Source organism: Balaenoptera borealis (genome assembly GCF_965194805.1).
Source record: "Balaenoptera borealis genome assembly, chromosome: 9".
Lineage (NCBI taxonomy): Eukaryota > Metazoa > Chordata > Mammalia > Artiodactyla > Balaenopteridae > Balaenoptera > Balaenoptera borealis.
In genome coordinates this window covers 48,075,944-48,098,807 of record NC_138873.1, presented here as the reverse complement: position 1 = coordinate 48,098,807, position 22,864 = coordinate 48,075,944, and the positions used below count along the sequence as shown (strand labels likewise).

At 39.9% G+C, this 22,864-nt stretch overlaps 1 protein-coding gene across 3 annotated transcripts in view; it reads right to left on the bottom strand.

Moving 5' to 3' along the window:
* The window catches only part of LAMA4 (laminin subunit alpha 4), a 147,271-nt gene that overhangs the window by 59,390 nt on the left and 65,017 nt on the right, over positions 1 to 22,864 (bottom strand). For 2 of the 3 annotated variants that reach the window (XM_082404711.1, XM_082404710.1), the window contains exons 7-13: positions 21,968 to 22,063; positions 19,942 to 20,093; positions 18,010 to 18,120; positions 12,269 to 12,380; positions 9,245 to 9,412; positions 6,831 to 7,024; positions 367 to 483 (exon numbers count right to left, since the gene is read on the bottom strand). In XM_082404711.1, the coding sequence (XP_082260837.1) occupies positions 367 to 483; positions 6,831 to 7,024; positions 9,245 to 9,412; positions 12,269 to 12,380; positions 18,010 to 18,120; positions 19,942 to 20,093; positions 21,968 to 22,063 (950 nt within the window). The remainder of the gene's footprint in view (positions 1 to 366; positions 484 to 6,830; positions 7,025 to 9,244; positions 9,413 to 12,268; positions 12,381 to 18,009; positions 18,121 to 19,941; positions 20,094 to 21,967; positions 22,064 to 22,864) is intronic. The other variant, XM_082404712.1, reaches the window with a different exon arrangement.

The following is a 22,864-nucleotide window of genomic DNA, read 5'->3' as shown; positions in this document are numbered from 1 at the left end:
AGTGAGTAGGATGTATCTAGATTTACATTTTCTACAGAACTTTCTGTGATTATCTGTGCTGACCGAAATGGCAGCCACTAGCCACACGTGGTGCTAATGAGCACATGAAATGTGGCTAATGTGACTGAGGAATTAAATTTTAATTTTATTTCATTTTAAGTAATTTAAATTTAAATTTAAGTAGCCATGTGTGGCTAGTGGCAACTGTACAATGAAAGGAACTGAAAAATTCAGTCACCTGATCTTATTTTTACAATGCCAGCTAACTTGATAGACTGAATTGGAGTTGATTATTCTTCTGTGACACTGAGCTCCTGTTCTAACCTGCTATAAATACTAACCTGAACAAGTCATGTGTGTCCTTACCTTTATTATGTCATCAAGTTCTGAAAGGGTCAGCCGAGGCATAGTTAGTGAGTCGGAAGACATCCTCAGAGACGCGTTCACCCCTGCCATCTGTTCCCTCACTCTGTCATGCTGTTTCTGCACGAGGAAAAGCAAGGGAGAGAGGAAGAAAAGGTCGCTTTAGATAAAGAAGGCATCAGGGAGAGTGCTGTCAGCTTGCTGCCACTGCACTCCGACAGATCCAGGTTCCTATCCCAGACCCACCAATGAATTGCTGTGTCACTCTGGGTAATTCGACCCGGCCCAGGCTCAGCTTTCTCATTTATAAAATGGAGATAATGAAAGTAAGCACCTCAGGAGCTTCAAAGAACTTAGTTATGATTATTACTTACAGTGCCACCACATCAAAGAGAGTTCACACTCCAGAGAGGGCCCTTGCCTCTTTCTCCATAAATGTGAAATGGGGCTAGGGATACAGGATTGAACAGGCTCTGTATTTGCAGTAATTGAAAACTGAATTAATTCCAAAAAGCATTTATCATGTGCTAACTTTGGGCCAGGCATAAAGTATATACAAAAGAATCTTAATGTCCTTTTAAAAATTTAAAGTGGCCCTATTATCAAAGCATAAAACTGTGATCTCGCTTCCTCCTACTCTGAGCTCTTTATGTTAGATGCTCAGATGTTCTGAGGAGGGAAATTGCCCAAGTGTGGTTATATTTTTTTTCTTCTTTTTCTTCCAGTTTTTTTTTATTGAAGTATAGTTAATTTACAATGTTGTACCAATCTCTGCTGTACAGAAAAATGACTCAGTTATACACATGTATACACTCTTTTTTTTAATATTCTTTTCCATTATGGTTTATCACAGGATATTGAATATAGTTCCCTGTGCTATACATTAGGACCTTGTTGTTTATCCATTCTAAATGTAATAGTTTGCATCTACCAACCCCAAACTCCCAGTCCATCCCTCTCCACACTCCCCCTTGGCAACCACAAGTCTGTTCTCCATGTCTGTGTCTGTTTCTGTTTTGTAGATAGGTTCATTTGTGCCATATTTTAGATTCCACATATAAGTGATATCATGTGGTATTTGTCTTTCTCTTTCTGACTTACTTCACTTAGTATGATAATCTCTAGGTCCATCCACGTTGCTGCAAATAGCATTATTCCGTTCTTTTTCATGGCTGAGTAGTATTCCATTGTATATATGTATCACATCTTCTTCATCCATTCATCTGTCAATGGACATTTAGGTTGTTTCTATGTTTTGGCTATTGTGAATAGTGCTGCTATGAACATAGGGGTGCATGTACCTTTTTGAATTATAGTTTTGTCTGGGTATATTCCCAGAAGTGGGATTGCTGGATCATACAGTAATTCTATTTTTAGTTTTCTGAGGAACCTCCATACTGTTTTCCATAGTGGTTGTAACAACTTACTTTCCCACCAACAGTGTAGGAGGGTTCCCTTTTCTGCACACCCTCTCCAGCATTTGTTATTTGTAGGCTTTTTCTCTTTTTAATTTTTTTCTTTTTATTAATTTATTTTTGGCTGCATTGGGTCTTTGTTGCTGCATGCAGGCTTTCTCTAGTTGCAGCGAGCAGGGATACTCTTCGTTGTGGTGCGCGGGCTTCTCATTGCTGTGGTTTCCCTTGTTGCGGAGCCCGGGCTCTAGGCACGTGGGCTCTGTAGTTGCTCTAGGGCGTGCGGGCTTGTTGTGGCGCTTGGGCTCTAGAGCGCAGGCTCAGTAGTTGTGGCACATGGGCTTAGTTGCTCTGCAGCATGTGAGATCTTCCTGGACCAGGGATCGAACCTGTGTCCCCTGCGTTGGCAGGCAGATTCTTAACCACTGCATCACCAGGGAAGTCCCTTTTTTTTTTAAAATAAATTTATTTATTTATTTATTTATTTATTTATTTATTTATTTATGGCTGTGTTGGGTCTTCGTTTCTGTGTGAGGGCTTTCTCCAGTTGCTGCGAGTGGGGACCACTCTTCATCGCAGTACGCGGGCCTCTCACTGTCGTGGACCTCTCTTTTTGCGGAGCACAGGCTCCAGACGCGCAGGCTCAGTAGTTGTGGCTCACGGGCTTAGTTGCTCTGCGGCATGTGGGATCCTCCCAGACCAGGGCTCGAACTCATGTCCCCTGCATTAGCAGGCAGATTCCCAACCACTGTGCCACCAGGGAAGCCCCGGGAAGTCCCTTTTATTTGTAGACTTTTTAATGATGGCCATTCTGACCGGTGTGAGGTGGTATCTCATTGTAGTTTTGATTTGCATTTCTCTAATAATTAGTAATGTTGAGCATTTTTTCATGTGCCTACTTGCCATCTGTTTGTCTTCTTTGGAGAAATGTCTATTAAGGTCTTCTGCCCATTTTTCAATTGGGTTGTTCCAAGTGTGGATATATTTTTTTGATGAATGCTTTAACTTATACTTTCACTTTGGGGTTCTAGAGTCAGGGATCTTATGATTTTGACGAAATATTGTAGAGCTTCAGAGATTGAAAGCAACACAGAATGAAACTTTAACATGGAAAAAGTAAAAGACCCATTTTATAATCTGAGTAAAAAATGATCTGGTTACTTTAGAAATGGTAATTTAAATTAGAGTTGAAATTTTTGTTATGGTATAATCTAGGATATCACAGAAATAATTATAAAAGCCTATACTTGAATGACATACTTTAAAACTTTCTAAGTTCACCTTAATGTCTTTTCTCACTCCCTGGACTCTTTTCTGATTTAGTGGAAAAGAAGAATGAAACCCATCTTCTCCAAATACCTTGCTACAGGGAAAGACATAGGTCTAGGGACAGAAAAGTTATCTCATTTGAACATCCTCTCAAAGCAAGAACATTAAAAAAAATCAATTTCCCCTCAAAATCCATCAAGCTTAATACAGTGCGACTATCTGGGGTTAATTGTTCTTGTCTTCACAAGGAGAGGTAGTTAATACAGCTCTACACAAAAGCAATGTTTTAAAGTATGTACGGAAGGGAGGTCAAAAAGATTGGTATTATCTAGCTGTCTCAGAGAAGTTTTCCTGTTATAGAGTTTGAGATATGACCCCTTCCAGAAGCGCTTCTATCTGAGTTGCCTTAATGGAACACAGCTAACACCCTGAAGTAACAACCAAACTTCAAAGCCATGTGTGAACAGCACTGCCTGATAAGCTCATTGGCAGTAGTTGGAAAATGATATGCTTCAAGTTAAAGGGTTTCTGTCATTTACCAGATATAGCATTAGACAGAAATGAATAAAATTAGCTTTGAAACAAAGATATTCCCACAGAAAGATGGACAATTTGAACAAAAGAAAGTTTAGAAACTAATAATTAGTGAAAACGACAATAATTAGCACTATTTAGCATGCTTCAGTATCCATTTCACATATGCAAAAAATAAAACAAAATTTCCTGACACTTAAAAAGAGATAGAAACAGTCTTGGGAAGGTGGAGCTTTGGAGTTTATGAGAATCCCTAAACAGACAGAATCTCATTTCTTTTTTCTTTTTTTAAAATTTTATTTATTTTCTTATACAGCAGGTTCTTATTAGTCATCAATTTTATACACATCAGTGTACACGTCAATCCCAATCACCCAATTCAACACACCACCCCCCCCACCCCCCCGCGGCTTTCCCCCCTTGGTGTCCATACGTTTGTTCTCTACATCTGTGTCTCAATTTCTCCCCTGCAAACCGGTTCATCCATACCATTTTTCTAGGTTCCATATATATGCGTTAATATACGATGTTTTTCTCTTTCTGACTTACTTCACTCTGTATGACAGTCTCTAGATCCATCCACATCTCAACAAATGACCCAATTTCGTTCCTTTTTATGGCTGAGTAATATTCCATTGTATATATGTACCACATCTTCTTTATCCATTCGTCTGTCGATGGGCATTTAGGTTGCTTCCATGACCTGGCTATTGTAAATAGTGCTGCAATGAACACTGGGGTGCATGTGTCTTTTTGAACTGTGGTTTTCTCTGGGTATATGCCCAGTAGTGGGATTGCTGGATCATATGGTAATTCTATTTTTAGTTTTTTAAGGAACCTCCATACTGTTCTCCATAGTGGCTGCATCAGTTTACATTCCCACCAACAGTGCAAGAGGGTTCCCTTTTCTCCACACCCTCTCCAGCATTTGTTGTTTGTAGGTTTTCTGATGATGCTCATTCTAACTGGTGTGAGGTGATACCTCATTGTAGTTTTGATTTGCATTTCTCTAATAACTAGTGATGTTGAGCAGCTTTTCATGTGCTTCTTGGCCATCTGTATGTCTTCTTTGGAGAAATGTCTATTTAGGTCTTCTGCCCATTTTTGGATTGGGCTGTTTGTTTCTTTAATATTGAGCTGCATGAGCTGTTTATATATTTTGGAGATTAATCCTTTGTCCGTTGATTCGTTTGCAAATATTTTCTCCCATTCTGAGGGTTGTCTTTTTGTCTTGTTTATGGTTTCCTCTGCTGTGCAAAAGCTTTGAAGTTTCATTAGGTCCCATTTGTTTATTTTTGTTTTTATTTCCATTACTGTAGGAGGTGGATCAAAAAAGATCTTGCTGTGATTTATGTCAAAGGGCGTTCTTCCTATGTTTTCCTCTAAGAGTTTTATAGTGTCCAGTCTTACATTTAGGTCTCGAATCCATTTTGAGTTTATTTTTGTGTATGGTGTTCGGGAGTGTCCTAATTTCATTCTTTTACATGTAGCTGTCCAGTTTTCCCAGCACCACTTATTGAAGAGACTGTCTTTTCTCCATTGTGTATCTTTGCCTCCTTTGTCATAGATTAGTTGACCATAGGTGCGTGGGTTTATCTCTGGGCTTTCTATCTTGTTCCATTGATCTATATTTCTGTTTTTGTGCCAGTACCATATTGTCTTGATTACTGTAGCTTTGTAGTATAGTCTGAAGTCAGGGAGTCTGATTCCTCCAGCTCCGTTTTTTTCCCTCAAGACTGCTTTGGCTATTCGGGGTCTTTTGTGTCTCCATACACATTTTAAGATGATTTGTTCTAGTTCCGTAAAAAATGCCATTGGTAATTTGATAGGGATTGCATTGAACCTGTAGATTGCTTTGGGTAGTATACTCATTTTCACAATGTTGATTCTTCTAATCCAAGAACATGGTATATCTCTCCATCTGTTGGTATCATCTTTAATTTCTTTCATCAGTGTCTTATAGTTTTCTGCATACAGGTCTTTTGTCTCCTTAGGTAGGTTTATTCCTAGGTATTTTATTCTTTTTGTTGCAATGGTAAATGGGAGTATTTCCTTAATTTCTCTTTCAGATTTTTCATCGTTAGTGTGTAGGAATGCAAGAGATTAATTCACTTTTACTTAGGAAATTTTACAATGACTTACTAAGAGATAGTGATGACTGAAAATCAGGGCAGAGAACCCAATTTAAGTTGGGTTTGCTGACAATAAACAGAGCTAAAGTAATGAGTTTGCTCACAGTTGCTTCCTATTTTTTTTTTTTTTAATTTATTTATTTATGGCTGTGTTGGGTCTTCGTTTCTGTGCGAGGGCTTTCTCTAGTTGTGGCAAGCGGGGGCCACTCCTCATCGCGGTGCGCGGGCCTCTCACTATCACGGCCTCTCTTGTTGCGGAGCACAGGCTCCAGACGCGCAGGCTCAGCAGTTGTGGCTCACGGGCCTAGTTGCTCCGTGGCATGTGGGATCTTCCCAGACCAGGGCTCGAACCCGTGTCCCCTGCATTGGCAGGCAGACTCCCAACCACTGCGCCACCAGGGAAGCCCGCTTCCTATTTTTGATATTGCTTTTTCACTCTAACCTTTACAAATATGTCCAAAGAGGCAGGTGTCTTCCTATGAGAAGATGACCATTCTTGGTGATGAGTGTGTGCATCACTTGGCGCAGAAGTGTGAGCATCACCAGTTCTAAGTCTGGCGGTATGGGCATGCACAAATCCTGGCCCCGTAGGGTGACTGCCTTGGCAAGCTCTGGCCAAGCCTGGGAATTTTCCTCACCTCTTTGTAATTGTATGACCTTGGCTTGAATTAGACTCCCTATCTCTGCAGCTGCTGATCAGCCAGGCTGTGAGATCTGCTTATCAGGCCCTTCCAAAAATTATACATATCTTTACAGGAACACGGTTCCGGGTTGCTTTGGGATTTTTACTGCTCTCAATATAAAAAAAGTTAGGCACAGGAATCATGCCTTGTTTACTCAGTTGCAAGAGCAATACATCCAACACAGGTGGACACAAGCACCAGGAACAACTGCATTCTTATCAATGCACAAGCTCAACAACTACAACGGTTTCAACTTGATTTTAGGTGTACACACTTATATTAGCAAGTTATTGTGGCAAAAAATGTACAGATAATTTTAAAAATAAAGATTTAAATGTACCAATATTTTAAAAAAGTGTTTACCAACTGTCCCTTCTTGGGATAACTTCATGTTGTATATGCCCGAAATGCATTTACAGTTAGAGTGTCCACTGTACCTTGTGATCCTGCTGCCTGGCTGCTGTGGCTCTGTTCATGTCTTCGGCATCCCTGATATGGTCAAGGGCCAGGTCAAGTGACTCCTGGAGGTCTGACAACTTAGCATTATAGTCGTCCAGCTGCTCCAGGACCACAGGAAACAGAGAGTGAGTATCGTTGTACTGCCGCTGCCAACTCTCAGCCTGGCTCAGCACTGGGAAGAAAGGTACATAGAAACTCAGTCTGGGCTTCTCCCTTCTCCTCCCATCCCATCCCGCACTTAGAAAGATGCAAATACATCAGGTTATGTCTTCTTTAGCAATAGCGATTGAAGCTGTTGTTCACAAAAACAGTCCCATCTTTGATATCTGAAGTTTTAAATACTATTTTGTAGGGTTTGAGAGCCCCTGGACCACCATCAGCTAAAATGGGAGTTGATTAGTTTTCCCATGAAGATTATGCTTTAAGTAGAAATGATGTCATTAAACTAGGTTTATTATTACCGAGATTATTAATAATTTGACCATACAAAGGAAACTTGGATATACTACAGTCTTACTATTAGAGACAACCCCAGTTGTTCTGTCTGTTACTGGCAAATGATGTTCACAACCATTCATTTTCTGTATTCTCTCCAGGCAGCTGTTTTTACTTAGCTCCTTTAGGTCAAACCTGAATCATTATCTTGGAAAGAAGATTAAATGGCAATGATATATTCTTAAACTTTGCATATATCTTAATTCTCTGATCAAAGTTACACGCATTGACTATGTGCCTTAATTCTATTTTTTCTCCAGGGACTATCAGTCTGTCTTATTGAGGTTTTCTATTTACTTTCATCACCATGAGCAGAAGACACAAAGTTCATGGCTGAGTAGAGAAAGTGGTTGAAAATGCATTCACTAGGCGGAAGGCAGCTAAGTGGGAGATGTACTTGGTTCCATTTCCCCAGAACAGTCTTGTTAAACCCCAAAATAGGCAAGGAGCGTGAAAGCATCTGGCTGTGACATCAGAGCTGCAGCCTTCCTGACTGCTGGCCTCATCCTGACTCAGAAATGGGCCTGAGATTCTTCTTTATTTCTTACTGTTTCTAAGACCTTATAAGTTTGCTATCACAATAGGCCTTTATGTCAACAATGTTCCTCTTCTAGAATATTCACAGTAAGTTTTAACAGAAGTTGATAGTGACAATTGTAGGAAAATGATCTAACGTAGGCGTTCCTAACCCTTTCTGTATCATGGGCCCCTTTACAATCTGGTGAAGCCTTCAGATCCCTTCTTATGTGTTTTAAAATGCACAAGATAAAATACATAGAATTAAAAAGACCAGTATATTAAAAAAATTGGTAATATAATAATATATGTGCTTCTTTATTAATGCATTAACTAACAAGATTTAGAGGTGAGACCAATAACTGCTAAAACTTTGAATTACTGATGAATTTAATGTTGTGAGATAACAGTACCAACTAAAATATGATACGCAAACCTGGGGCTTCTTTTGTTGATTGTGTAGATTAAAATAGACACAAATTCTTTGTAACTCTTCCCATCAAGAGCGGAGTCTTTTTCCTCACCCTTGAATCTGGACGGTCTTGACCAACAGAATGAAGATGACATTGCTGAGTTCCAAGGCCAGGCCTCAAAAGACCTTGCCCTTTCCATTCTTGCCCTCCTGGAAGGCTTCTGCCATATGAACGAGCCTCAGCTAGCTTCCTTGAGGATAAAACCCCACATGGAGGGAGAGGCCCAGCCATTCCAACTAAGACCCCAGACATGTGAGTGAGCTCGACCATGTCACATGGAGCAGAGGTGAACTATCTAGGTTGAGTCCAGCCCAAATTACCAACCTATGAAATCACAAGCAAATAAATGGTTATTGTTTTAAATGAATATGTTTGGGGTGGATTGTGAGATACTAATTTATAACTGATACAGTGACCAAGTCATAGATTCACAAATACTGCTGTGGTTTGCTACCTACATTAATCATTAAAGGAAATGTTCCATTTCCATTGAAGGCTCAAAGTCATTAAAAAGTCATTCATGGACATCAGAACATGAATGTTGTAGCTTTACTGTCTTCTCAATGAGACTTATTGTAGTTCTGGTAATTGGCTCCCCTTAGCTTTCCTTCCCTTGTTTTTCACCAACTGCTAAGTTCCTATTTCTTCTCCTCAGGAGTAAAATTTTGTAGATTCCTTGTGGAATCTCAGCTGTTTCTCAAAAGCTCAAGGTTGGGCCTGGATCTAAAAATCCTGGTCATATAGTCAAGTTGTCCTGAATGACTCCCTGAGGCCACGTATAAACTCTAAATAACTGAATATTGGGAATTGGTTGCTTTGACCAAATGTTGCCCTGTGACTGGGTGTCCTCTCCTGGACCCACAAAGGAAGCAGACACGTGCTGGGCTCTAGGAGTCGAATATACCTACATTCATAGGCTTCATCTGCCTCCTCATCCACAAGTTCCCGTTGGGTGAGGAACGGTTGACGGCGTCGGATCTCCTCAAGCATCTTCTGGGCCAACACCAGTTTCTCAGATATTTCCTCGGGGCTAAGTTCCTGATCTTTCCCATAATAGAGCATCTTGTTGTTGATCTCTGAAAGGAAGGACATGGTGAGTGAAGACAGTAGGGAGAGATGACTGGGCATTTGACAGTGATGTCACTGAAAACACAGACAGTGAAGACAAAGGGAAGGGCTGATCCTAAAATGGAAAGAGAGACTCAGCAAAGACAGCATGCTGATGTTCATGCTGTGACTGTGTTGGCATCAGAGTTCATCATATATTCCAGGGAGAGGTTAAACCCGAGGAAATCACTCTTCTTTGCTTTTCATTTGGTGTCTTCAGAACAGGAATGGAATTAATACAAAGCCTGCCCTGATTTCAGCTGAATCTGGTTTCTATTCTGATTCAAAACCGTTAATATTTAAGACACAAATCTGGGGTCTTTGACCAACCTTTTATATAAAATACATAATATGGAGAAAATGTTCTGAGTTATCTCCTGTCTCATGCAGTATGCATTGGAGATATTAATTGCAATTTAGCCAAGGATTTTACCCAAGCTCTAAGCCAAAATGAGTGTATATTGACAGTTGTTTAAATAAGTCTTTCAGATTGTCGTACAGACTAGATATGATATAGAGGTTTGCTATAGTAGGATGTGAGTTTTTGCTCATTAATATATACATTTTTTTTGCAATTGCTATTTGCCTTCTGTGGTATGACTGTTTGTCAAGATTGTGCCGTTTTGACTTTAGGTCGTTCTCACCCCACACCCCACATCTGTAAGTAGGACGGAGAATTTCAGAACCGCAGGGACTGCTGAGGCTCAGAGGCATTAGATGAGTTGTCTGAATACTGGTGGAGCTGAGCAGGCCTCTGGCTCCCTCTTCCTACTACATATGATCAGATGATAGTTATGTAATTGCCACCTTGTCCTACGGCAGCTCTAGGAGAGGAAGCATTTTATCTTCCTGGCATAAATGAAATTGTCTGTCTTTGGTTTACTATGATCTATGTGGTTGGCCAGACAAGATGGGGAAACAACACTGGTCTCACATAAATCATACCAGGATAAGGGCTTGTATTTTATATGGATAATAGCTTGAAGGTCACCAGTAGTTATTTTAGAGGTGGTTTGGAGATGATTGGGAATAAGGAATGACACACTATTGGTGTTGTGAAGCATCCCTGAATTCTGAAGAGAGGGAGATAAATGGGAGAAGAGGTTTTCAGTGTTGTAAATATTACTGAGAAAGTTTTAGGGAAACCAAGATATGTCTAAAAAAAAAAAGAAAGAAACTTACGAAGGGATTAAATATTCACTTTTCAAGTAAAGTCTAAAATATTAACTCCTGAAATAAACTAAACATAGATACTTTTCCTCAGATCTAGCACTTGCAATGCTGAATTTCTTGGCATTTTGATGCAGATATCATTTTTACAATATGGCTTATTTTATTTTAGTCACATCTGGTCTAGATTAGAAAAAGGAAATACAGAGAATAATATTTTTGCCTTTGGTCTTTGAGACTGTTCATATATTATTTTAAAAAAGGTAAAAACTGATGGAAATTATTGTTTCCTCTTTACATTTCTTTTGTATTTCTTCCTTCTTTCCTATGCCCTAAGGGTCAAATAAGAGGACTTAGATTCTTTCCAAATGAAATAACTTAGAATCAAAATTTGAGCTACAACAGGAAAGGTGACATTTTTTTCTCAATGGCTTAATAAGATGCTGGCTTTATTTGCTGCCTAGAGGGACATTTATTTCTTAATTAGATGAGATCAGCTAATCTAGGTTTAATCTTACTTTTTGAATAAATCAACAGTAACTCTAAAATATTATAGGAAAAGAATATTTTATTGGTAGATGCAAAAGCATGAGATAGTGAGGATGGGAGCAGGGGATGTTTGAAATGCATACCATTTGTTTCTATTATGTATTATGGGCACCAAAGGAAATATAGCAAAAGATTAATCTTGGCTCCATACATCCCTTTTCCTGGAATATGCTCTCTATACCTCAGTATAAAGATATGAATCTTCCACTGTGGGTCCCTTTATTGTCGTTGTGCCCTTGAGATGCACCTGGAGTTGTCATCCAGCTCTTAATATATAGGATAATAAAAACTATGGAAACACACAAATACTGTATCTTAGCAGACTGTAACCCAAGGAAATTCTCTTTATCTTAGAACAAACACAACCGCCTGTTTTCTGTCAGTAAATTGAAGGTTGGCTTTCAGTTTGCTATTAAGATAGTCTTCAAAATGCAGCCTGCACTTGTGAGAAGTTAGAACACAAATAAGTAAACCCTCAAGAAGAAAGGTAAAGTCTGCCACAATTTTATGCTTTAGGGCAAAGAAATCTTCCACAACCCCTCTTGGCTTTTCTTCTGGATTGGTGACCAGAGCATGCGGCCTGCCTGGTCCTTGGGAAAGCATTATAGAGACAGTTTAGGACAATTTGCATTAGTGGACAGTTTACTGCCACTCTAAAGGCAGTGTTTTCACTGCAAATAATTGAGAAATATGTGACTCCTACTCAACTCTTGCATTTTACAGACAACACAGTATGTAATTCCCTCTACCAGAAAGGTATTTTGGCATTCCATTTCTGTGAAATGCCTGGAAAGGGAATGATTTTCTACATTTATTTTTTATTTTTTTGGCCTCGCCACGCCGAGTCCTAACCACTGGACTGCCAGGGAATTCCCTCTACCCTGTGCATTTACTATTGAAGATAGACAGATAGTAAGCAGAGATGAGTGCTCAGAAGTCCCAGGTAAACAAACTTGAAAGAAGATCTTACACGAGTCTAAACCTATAACACTCTAACAACAGGTCCTGGCACACAATAAACACTAACAGTAGCCACTATTTTTATTGTTGTTAATAACATGAAAGATTCCTTGGCATGAAGCTAAACCAAAAGAGAATATATTTACCTTGGATTTTATCCCTCACATCGTGGGCTTGCTCTGCAAGCTGAGTTGCGTGGTTAATGGTATCCATGCTTTCCTTCTGAGCCAACTGGCTCTTTCTTGTGGCTTGACTTTCCTATAAATAATCCACATAAATACCAGATTAAATTTGCAAGAAGGAAAGGTTGTGTATGTGCATGTGGGGGTGGGTGGGCATAATGTATTCCATAAACATAAATTTCCCTGACATGTGAAAGTTCTAGAATATAGAACATGGTCTCAGAAATCATGCATGAAGACGGATGTGATGACCCGCTTTAGAATTACAGATGCTATTCCTAAGCCATCAATCACAGTTCAACCCAAACCAACCATCTTATATATGTAATTTACCCTTTGAATTTTTATTGTATCTCAAGATGCCAGACTAGGGAATTACCCATGTCTGCTGATCAGTTTGACATTGTGCTGACTGAAATGCTTAAAGGTTCAAAGGGAAACTTGCTGAGAAAGCAGGCAGATCTCAAAATGCTCCATGCATTCAGTGGCTTCTGGGTGGTCCAGCCACTGCTGCAACTGAATTACCACAGAGATTTAAAGGATTATGCTCACTGTGCTAAATGCTGCCTTCCAAATTCCCATCAACATTGATGGCACTTGTGCACAAATAACTACTCAAGCAGCTTTGGCTCAGAGTGAATGAAGTTCTTCCCTGAGAAGCCGTTTTCATTCTTTCGACTCTGTTTCACAGAGCTCCCATGTAGGATTTGTCAAAATGAAATCCCAGCTCAAATGTGGCTCCTGAAGAAAGGATGTGTGGGTGTGCATGTGTACTTGTGTTATTTCTCTCTGTGTGTATAAGGTCAGAAGCTGATCTAAAAAATGGTTCAAGGCCAGGACACAGGCCTGTATGCACAGCATGGGGACGTGTACTTCCTTTTGGCATCAGAAAGACTGACTCATGGGTTATATTTGAGAGGAGGGAGAGTTCTTCAGTCTGGCATTTGGTGAAGTGCCCACTTGCCTCGTCCAGTGTCTTTTTGGCTCAGCTCTGTGACAAAGGGCTGCAGTACCTGACTGGACTGCAGGGTGATCTGCTACACAGAGTTCTGGCTGGTAGACCCCCCCCCCCGCCAGGACAGGAGAGTGGCTATTTCAAATTTCTCTCCTTTCATCCACTGTTCCAGCCGGAGGATTAGGCCATGATTTTACCTGGAATGTTTTTACACTTCCCAAGCATAACCCAAGCAAGTGGCTCTTCATCAAGGAAGAGAATGCAGACATGGTATCCTAGCAGACACATGCTCCAGGAGCTTTTCATCAGGCATTTTATCCGAAATCTCCTCCATACAAAGCTCCCTGCGCAGCAAGACTGCGGCCATCAGCCCCTTCCATAAAGCATGGGCTCTCTGAATGGACATTGCAATCTTGAGTCACGATGTTCTTTCCCTCAATTCCAGTCTCCCTCTTATCCTGTTCTAATGTTTTCCAGAGACACAAAAATCTGTGGCCACTTTAAAATTAGATGATACAGAAAATAAGATGAATCTATTCTTGATGTCACCCCTCCCCGCCTTTAAAAAATAGGGACACAGACATATAAAACATTAAAAAAATTTTAACAAGTTGATTTTTGGTCCAGTTTAAATTGAGTTATACTTAAAAAACACAACATGCATATTTTTGACTTTGGCTTCATCCTTCAAGGAAAAAGATTTATTGTTATTACTGTGTTCATTTAATTGATTTCTTGATATGGAAACTTTGAATTATTGAAGTAATGAAAGACAGCTGGCGGATGTCATAGCTCTAAGACAACCTCTTCTGACAAACACCAGAGGGCGCTTAGATATATGTATTTAATAAAAGACAGCGGCAAAGAGGAACATGTTACTTTAAATTGCAAAATTACTGGATATAATATATAGTGACGCCTTATTTGAAAGTTCTACTTTTTTCTTTAACTTTGATTATGGAAGGAAAATAATGATATGGGCACATGGTAAAACAGGTGCACCCTGCTTTAAGAAAAACTGAAATTAAAAAATTAGCTTACAACTATAAGCCGGTTGATGTTTAGCATTACAAATGGATTAATCATTTACTCACCTCAACAGTGAATTTTCCTTGTACATATTTGATGCAAAAAGTGGCAAGAATTTTATTTATTATACAGTGCATATAGTGTACCTAGAATACTATTAAATTGAGGATGATACTATCTAGGATGGCCATATACTTTATTGTTTAAACTGGGACACTTTTGAGAGGGAAAGGGGAACTTTTAATAATCACTCCGGGAGACAAGCATAAACAGGGGCCTTCTGGACAAAATGGTAGTAGGAGTATTGGCGTGCCATTTCAGAATCTGTACAGTGATATCTAATTTGGGTTTAAATATCTCCTAAACATTGACTTCCAAATACCTTTCCAGCCTTGATCTCTTCTCTTGAGCTACAGACTCAAATCTCTGGCATCCACAGAGAGCTCACCCTTAAAAGGTCCAGAGAAATCCATTCTGAATTTTTAGTCTTGGCCATCTATTTCTCAAAGTCAGAGCTTACATCCTTGCAACTCTTCATATCCAATTGGTCACTGAATCATTTTTATTCCACTTGTCATTCTGGCCTCTCTTCCTGGTCCCCACCACCACAGTCTCACTTTACCACTGCTCACTGCAAATTCTTTTCCAATGAAGACAAGGCAGCAATTGACCACTCTTGTTTGGACTACTGCGGCAGTCTACTGATGGTGTCCCTGTCTTCAGAGTCTTAAACCTACCATCCCCACTTCAGAGGAATGTTTCTGAAGCTTCACACCTAATCAGCTCATTGTTGTAGGTAAATGCTCCAGTATCTTCCAAAGTCCACAGGATGAGCATGGTGGGCAAGGTTCTTCACGATTTGGCCTCTGAGAACTTCTTCAGCATTGTCTTCTGCTCCTTGCTTTAATATTCTGCAAGGCCAAGCCCAAAGTTCTTCAATCTTCTGGTCAATTGGAATTGAAACATATTTTGACTTTTTGTCCTGTCTTTTTATCAGGATTGGAGATCAGGCTTGGAGATCAGGCTCAGATGCTTTTGATGTGTGGAAGTGACCCACTTTCCTCCCAACCCTAAAGATCTTTGTACGTGTTGATATATGGGGAGCGTTTGCTGTGGCTCCCCATAGGGAAGGAGTAGGGAAGAGATGGAGGAGATGGAGAAGTGGAGGGAATGGTGCAGCACCCTCCTGGGCCAGCCTTTGGAGACTGGGCTCTACAGTGTACCTTTTGGATCCAGATGGCAAAGGGCAGCACTGAGATTGAGAGAGGGCCGCCATCTTCACTTCTGCTTGTAGCCTAGTCCCGCTCTGACTTTGAGCATGGTGGCTTTGGGAATATGGGAGAGTGGAATCTTGACACAGGCTTTGGTACTTTCATTACAGACATGACCAGCAGTGGCACAAGTGAGACCTTTTTGAGCAGCAGCTATTTGGGAACACAAATGCATGGGCATCCTGTAGGGGTTTCCCAGAAGTAGCAGGTGGGAAAAGGCAGTAAGATTTATCAAAAGGGGGCTAGAGGACTTAGATATGGAGGTCGGGAAAAAATACAGTAACTTTAGGTTAATATAAATTGTGAGATTTGGATTACATGAGATTCATGTGACAGGTACTTTGCATACAGAGGCATAGCTGACCCTTGAACAACGCGGGGGTTGGGGGCACCGACACAGTTGAAAATCCACATATAACTTTACAGTTGGCCCTCTGTATCTGAGGTTCTGTATCTGCGGACTCAACCAACTGTGGATCATGTAATACCGTAGTACGTATTTACTGAAAAAAAACCTGCATATAAGTGGACCCGTGCAGTTCAAACCTGTGTTGTTCAAGGATCAACCGTATTTTCAAGTTCAAGAGGCAACACTACTGTGATTTTTTTAATCACACTGTGGGAATCTACAGTGAAATCCTTCACTCTAGCTAAAGATAAATATTAGTTACTTTTTTGATAGAAGGCTTTCTAAGACAAAGCTTTTCTTAAATCCTTCTAAGAATCAATTATGGACTTTTCTAGACTAAGGGCTTGAAGAATGCTTGAGAAGTCATTAAGACCCTCTCTGGGTGTTTGTTTCAAAATGTTTCAGCAGGTTCCTTCACCATCAGGACTGTTTGTGTCGTTGCCAGGTCGCCAGAAGGATGTTATTTTCAATAAGAATCAATGGCAACAGCTGGGTGAATGCTCCAGTCGCTTTATCATCAACTTCTGGCTTTGGTGGTCTGTTCTCATTGTTCAGGAGCCTTTTCTACTGTGATGTCCCTTTCAAGCTTGCACTATTTCCACCCCATGAAAGGCTGCATTTAACTTATATTGGAAGTAGGAAAACTGTACAACAAAAGAATCAGTAACTCCATGTCTGAGCTATGGGAGGAACTAATCTTGGTGAAAACATTTCCTCAAGAATTTGAGACACTTTCAGCAAGTTCTAGCCATGACACAAATGAAATTACGAGTTTTCACAAAGATTTCTTTCTTGGTATTTCCTTTGAAACTTAAGCGATCTCACTGCTCTTCAAACGCTCATGGTTGGATTAACATGCTCCATTGCATGGGAACGAGGGACACAATTTTTATATGCATTTAAAAGTAGTTGAATCTTCCAAGGATCCAATTAGAGTAATTCACATTTTTAGAAGCATAATCTCTTAGTTTAAGAGGTCCAAGGTCAAAAGAGATTATCAGAGTTATTTTAACCTTTATTTTTGTAGAAAATGAGAATTGTTTTTGAAAAGAACTTCAACAATTTATAACGTCAAACATCAGTATCTGAAAGCAGAAATTCCAGAGTACTCTGGGCAGAACTGGTGGAACATAATCAGGGAAAAAAATGTGTTAAACATTTTAACATGTTAAACATGGCGCCTTGTAGCTTAGTTGTATTTTTTTTATTAGTACAGAGGATGGATATTTTTCCATTAGGCTCTTGGGGAATGTGTTTAATAGTCTCTCACATTGACTTTGCTCATGTTTTAATGTTTTTCTTGTTAATTTGTGAGAGCTTTTACAAGTCATATTTCCCTCGACATTTTTCTTAGTCTTGTTGAATTTTTTCATTTATTTAGTTGTTTTACTAGGTATTTGAAATTTTATCTTGTCAAATCTATTATTTCTTTTTATTATAATTCTTCACACTATATTTAAATGTATTGTTATTTCCTTTCAAGGTTTAATAATTATCTAGTTCTGTTTTCTTGTAGATTTGAGATTTAAACTCAAGTCTTTAATCTGTCTGAAATTTATTTTAGTATATGGTATAAAATGAGGGTCCAAAGTGTTTTTTTTCCTGCCAAACTGCAAAATTGCTTTCTCAACACAATTTCTCTTCTTTCATTATTTAATGCATACTTTAGCAAACATTTAAATTTTATATTCTATATAATAAAGTTTATTTCTGGATGTTCTACTGCTCTTAGCCATAAAATGTTAAGGTGACAGTTGAACGACTATCCTAATTAAAACATATATCAACCATATTTACCAGCAGCAAATACAATGAAAGTTTCCCATAAACCTGTTTTTTCAAGGAAACCAATCAAAATGGGAAGACACAGTAGAGACCAAGTATATTAACTTTCTCCTCAGGTCTTGCCTTGATTTATTTTAAGGCACCTGGGTCACTGCATTTTTTCTGGGCTGTGTTAAGCCTCAGTCATTTGTGACTAGCCAGTCTCACACCAGCTAAATCCTGTCTCTGAAGTTAGTCCCAGAAACTGAACACATACCCTTCCAGCTAATTCCTCCACGTCAGACAGAAGGCTTTTCATTGTGTTTTCAGCATTGTTGATCTGTATCTTTCTTAGGACATATTGGTTTTCTCTTTCTGACAATTTTGTCTGTGGAAAAAAAAACACGTATTTTTCCATAGTCAGTAGATATGCACACCAGCTTTGTAAAAATATGCAGAAAACTCTTTCAGTGTAAGAGGACTCAGAGCAGAGTGTGAGCCTTTATTCTCAAAATAGTGGGGTCCACAGGCTACTGCAGGCTGGTATGAAGTTTGAAGTCTGCACAAGGGGGTGGAGGGCTCTAGGGGCAGAAATTCTGCAAGCTCCACTTACCAGGCTGGAGATTCTGGCTTGGGCTGTGCTGGTTCTGGGGAAAGAGTATCTTTTCCAAATTTGCACAAAGGCACAATATAGACTGGCAGTGGCCTTGGGTGTCTGAGCCTTAAAACTTCAATTTCGCAGGTCTTGGAGGAAATGATAACCCACGTCAATCAGTGCAAATGGAGTTTAGAAATTCACTTTCCTCTTTTTGGTGTAAGGAGAACAATTCTCTGTATTTCAGACCATTTTCCCCTTTCTTTTCCATTTTGAGCAGTTTGGTCCAAATGTAGCTTTCCTTCGATTACTTTGGAGTAAGCCCTTCAATCTTGGCACTGACTTCCCATCAGCTATAATATTATTATATATAATATAATAATTATTTCTACCTTGAAGTTGTGCTGTTGGGGAAAGAGGATTCAAGTGGTATCAAAAGGACTGAGTCTGGGTAACTCCTCTGAGAATTAGTGCCTTCATGTGTCCAAACAGATGAGTCTGGTTAAGAACAATTCCTAAATTGGGAATAGAGTACTCACTAAGATTCCCTCCAGACCATCCAGGTTCACAATTTTGTGATTTTTGTTTTGTTTTACACTTTGCACATTTGGGCAATTGCTGTGGATATCATTTGCACCTCCAAAAAGCAGACTAATGAGCACTTTCTATGTTAGGTACTGTTCTAACTGCTCTGCATAAAACAACTCACTGAATTCTCTCAACAACCCATGAGATGGGTATAATAATTATCCTCAATTCCAGATGAGGTAACTGAAAAATAAAGAGGTTAAATAACTTACCCAAGGTCACATAGCTAGTAAGTGTCAGAGCTGGGATCTGAATCCAAGCATTCTGGTGTCAAAGTTTATGCTCTTAACCATTATGCTAAACTGACTAACAAAGTAAAAAAGTATGCTGGTATTAATTCTATTATCCTTTCATCAAATCATTATTGTTTTAAAAAATATCCGTTGGTTGTGATTGAAGCCCATGATTTAAAGGGGGGGAAAAACACCTCTTAAAGCTTAGACATACAAGCACTGTTATGGTTTTTGACTATTGCCTGTCTTTAACTTGCTTATTAGATGTTAACTACTAGATCTAGGAAGAGAAACAGAGCATGTGAGTGTGCTTGTGTATTTGAGTGTGTGTGTGAGATGAGAAAGAATGTGTGTCAGTGAGAAGGAAAGGTAAGGGCAGGAGAGAGAGGGAGGGAAGAAGGAGGAAAGAGAGAATGAGAGTGTGTGTGTTAGTTTTTAGAGAAACTTCTGAAAACACAGCAAACTGAAGCTAAGGTAATGGTATGTTTGCAATGTTGACTTGAATAAGCAATGTACAGCTCCACTGAAATAAGAGTGTTTCTCCTCCATCAATAGCTTTGTACATAGATACTAGTTTTTTAGTCATTTCATTTTCCATATTAACCTTTTTAACAGATAACAGCTCTTGGTTTAGGCTGGAGTTCATGACTGTAATCAACTTTTCATAATTTCCTAGGTCTAACAATCTGTAATATAACCACTGGACTCAGATATCAAAATGGATAGGAATTACCAGGAGTGACCCTATGAAACCAGAATGAAAATACACAGAAGGTATACCATTCCTGCATACTTTGAGGAGGTAGATGGTGGAGTTGATTTCATTCACATGCCTATGAGCAGCGGCACCAGATGACACACTCAACAGACTGGATTTGCTTTCTTCAATGGAGAGCGCTGCTAACCGAAGGTCATCAGTCAGATCCCAGATGCACTTATCGCAGCCTGGAGGTAAAATGGGTATGTCATTTCTTCAAAATCAAAGGTCAGCTGGGAAGCATGCTGCTTTAAGTCGATTATTATATGCACTGCCTTGGTTAATACTACTTGTAATTTTGTTTCCTGAGGAGTTGTTCTGGGCCAGGAACTAGTCCTTACACTCAAAACAGAGTAGGGCCTAAGATGAGCCAAAGTGTACATCGGGCACTTAAAACGTAACAAAAAAACAAACACATGCAACTGAAAAGTAGGTTAACGTGAACACTAAAGGCTGAACTGAGAAAGAAAGGAAGCACAAAGGGCAAGGCATCTGAGAGATGGGTGGCAAAGGAGAACCCTCCCTCCACTTTTCTTTGGTGGTAGGAAAGCTGTCTGGGATGACTCTCTCCATGTCGGGCTTTGGGCTTCTGCTTGGCGCCGGCTAGTGAAGATGGAACGTGCCAGGCATTCCCCCTCTCCTAGCAGCTTTTCTTACTGCCTATTGAGGCTCTAGTGCCTTCAGCTCACCCCAGGGATGTCTCAGCGCCTTCCCATGGCCCGACCTCCTGTCGGGATGAATGGTTCAGCAGAAGCAGGTCTGCAGGACATCACTGTTTGCGAATATCACTCCCTGATAGCTGACGAACCTGCACACGTGGTTAGGTAGGTGGCAGTTTCTCGCTGCTTCCTGCATTTCACATTTGAGTTCCTCTGACCACTGTCATCACCCCCAGGGCCCAGCGCCCTCCTGTGACACACTCACAAAGGACACCCTTTGAAACTTTTCTGTTCCCAATCTCTTTCCCCCAGACTGCACTCTCTTCTAAAGAACTGATAAATGGAGACTAAAGTGTTAATGGTTGTTAATATGTTAATTTGTTATTTGAAGTTCAACGCAGACTTCCTCATACGCTCTCTCAAAGGAATGGCTTCCCAGCCAGTACATCAGGCCGGTGGAAAAGGTGCGTAGGGCCAAGCAGGCACCTTGATGTCTTTAAAGTGACCTTGCTTAGGGGGTCACCTATGCTGTCAGTGTGTAAACTCTGTCCTGCTTGTGCCTCCCAACCTATGTCACCTTCAGTAATATTAATCTCTTGTGCCCAGAGGGACTGAGCGGCCAAGATACTTTTGTTTGGGGGAAGGGATATCTAATATTAAAGCAGTCTTTAAACCACTCTACCTAAAGCAAATATTAGTTACTTTCTTGATAGGAGGTTTTCTAAGGCAAAGCTTTCCTTAAACCCTTCTAAAAAATCAATCATGGACTTTTCTAGGCTAAGGGCTTGAAGGATGCTTGAGAAGTCATTGAGACCGGGTCTGGGGATTTGTTTTGAAATGTTTCAGCAGGTTCTTGCACCATTAGGAATACTCATGATTTGAATAACCAGAGGGGCAGGAAAGAGAGAAGGCAGCTCCATTTCATAAGGCCTGAATATTATATTTCTGGTGCCACTTCAGATTTAGAGTGATTTGAGAAAAGCCACTTAAATCTCTTGGGATCTCAGTTTCCCCAGTGTTGTAAAGCGTAGTCTGTGGATTACATTATCTGAGGACCTGAAGAGATAATACAGAAAAAGGAGCTAAAATGAACTCAGTCGCTGGGAACTGTATTTCCAACTTAGCCTTTACCTACTAGGTAAGATGCTGAACTTAAAGACTTGATAAAATAAATTTTCTAAAATAGAGCTGTTTAAATGTAAATCACCTATCTGCCCATTGGAATCAAGTGGACTGAATGTCTTTTGTTTAGGGTCCATTTGGTTGAGGCATAGACAGGGTTAAAGCCAAGGGTGGGACTCAGGCAGTTTCTAGAGAGAGTGTATTGCATAGCTTTTCTTAATCCTACACCTGCAGCACATTAGAGAAAGTGGGGTTAGTCAATCATGTACTGTTATTTTTACTTATGGTTGGGCAGTCCATGCCTGTAGGGGGTTCAGAACCTTCTTCCAAGCATTCTCCGGTTACGCTGTCACATGGGCCTCCCCCACAACTGCACACTGTGGGAAACAAAAACAAGAGATTAGGGATTCATTTCTTAATGCCTAAAATATGGCAATGTTTTTGTGGTTTGTAGAAATACTGGCTATCGGTATATAATTCTTCAATGGGGATTAATTATATTCTTTCTTAAGATCGTGTGGAATACATGATTTAGTGATTATTCCTCTCACCCAATTAAGCCCCAGCTCAGGGAGATTTTCAAAGGTGACCCTGGGGCAAAAGTAAATCTAAATGTTCTAGGATTCCTTTCCCAACTATTTGAGATTCTGACATGACTCTGCAACTGCTTCAGTCCAAAGAGCTCCTGGTCAGTTTCACAAGGTACAAAATGATCACAGAGTCCATCATTCAGCTGGAATCTGAAAGCCATCCTTTCATCACAGTCAAATTCTCCAGTTAATCCAACTCCAGGTTTGATTACTGCCAGGTGTGAGGGAGGAGCAGCCCACTAGGAGTGAGTGAGGAGACACAAGAGCGATTCTTGGGTCCCACAGTGCTTGACTCTTGGCAAGACTGACTCCAAACCTCCAAATGATAGCTATCAGTGGGATAGCTAGTAACAATGTCGTGGAAAGAATCAGGACCACATTTACATGAATTTAGAAGATCTGAGAGCCCATTATTAATCTACTAATAATTTTCAAGAATGCCTTTTGGAAAAAAACAAAAACAAAACCCTAATCTCACCAGACTGTTCATTTTCCACTGAGTTTTGGAGTGGAGATTAATTTTTTTTTAACACCTTTATCGAAGTATAATTGCTTTACAATGGTGTGTTAGTTTCTGCTTTATAAAAA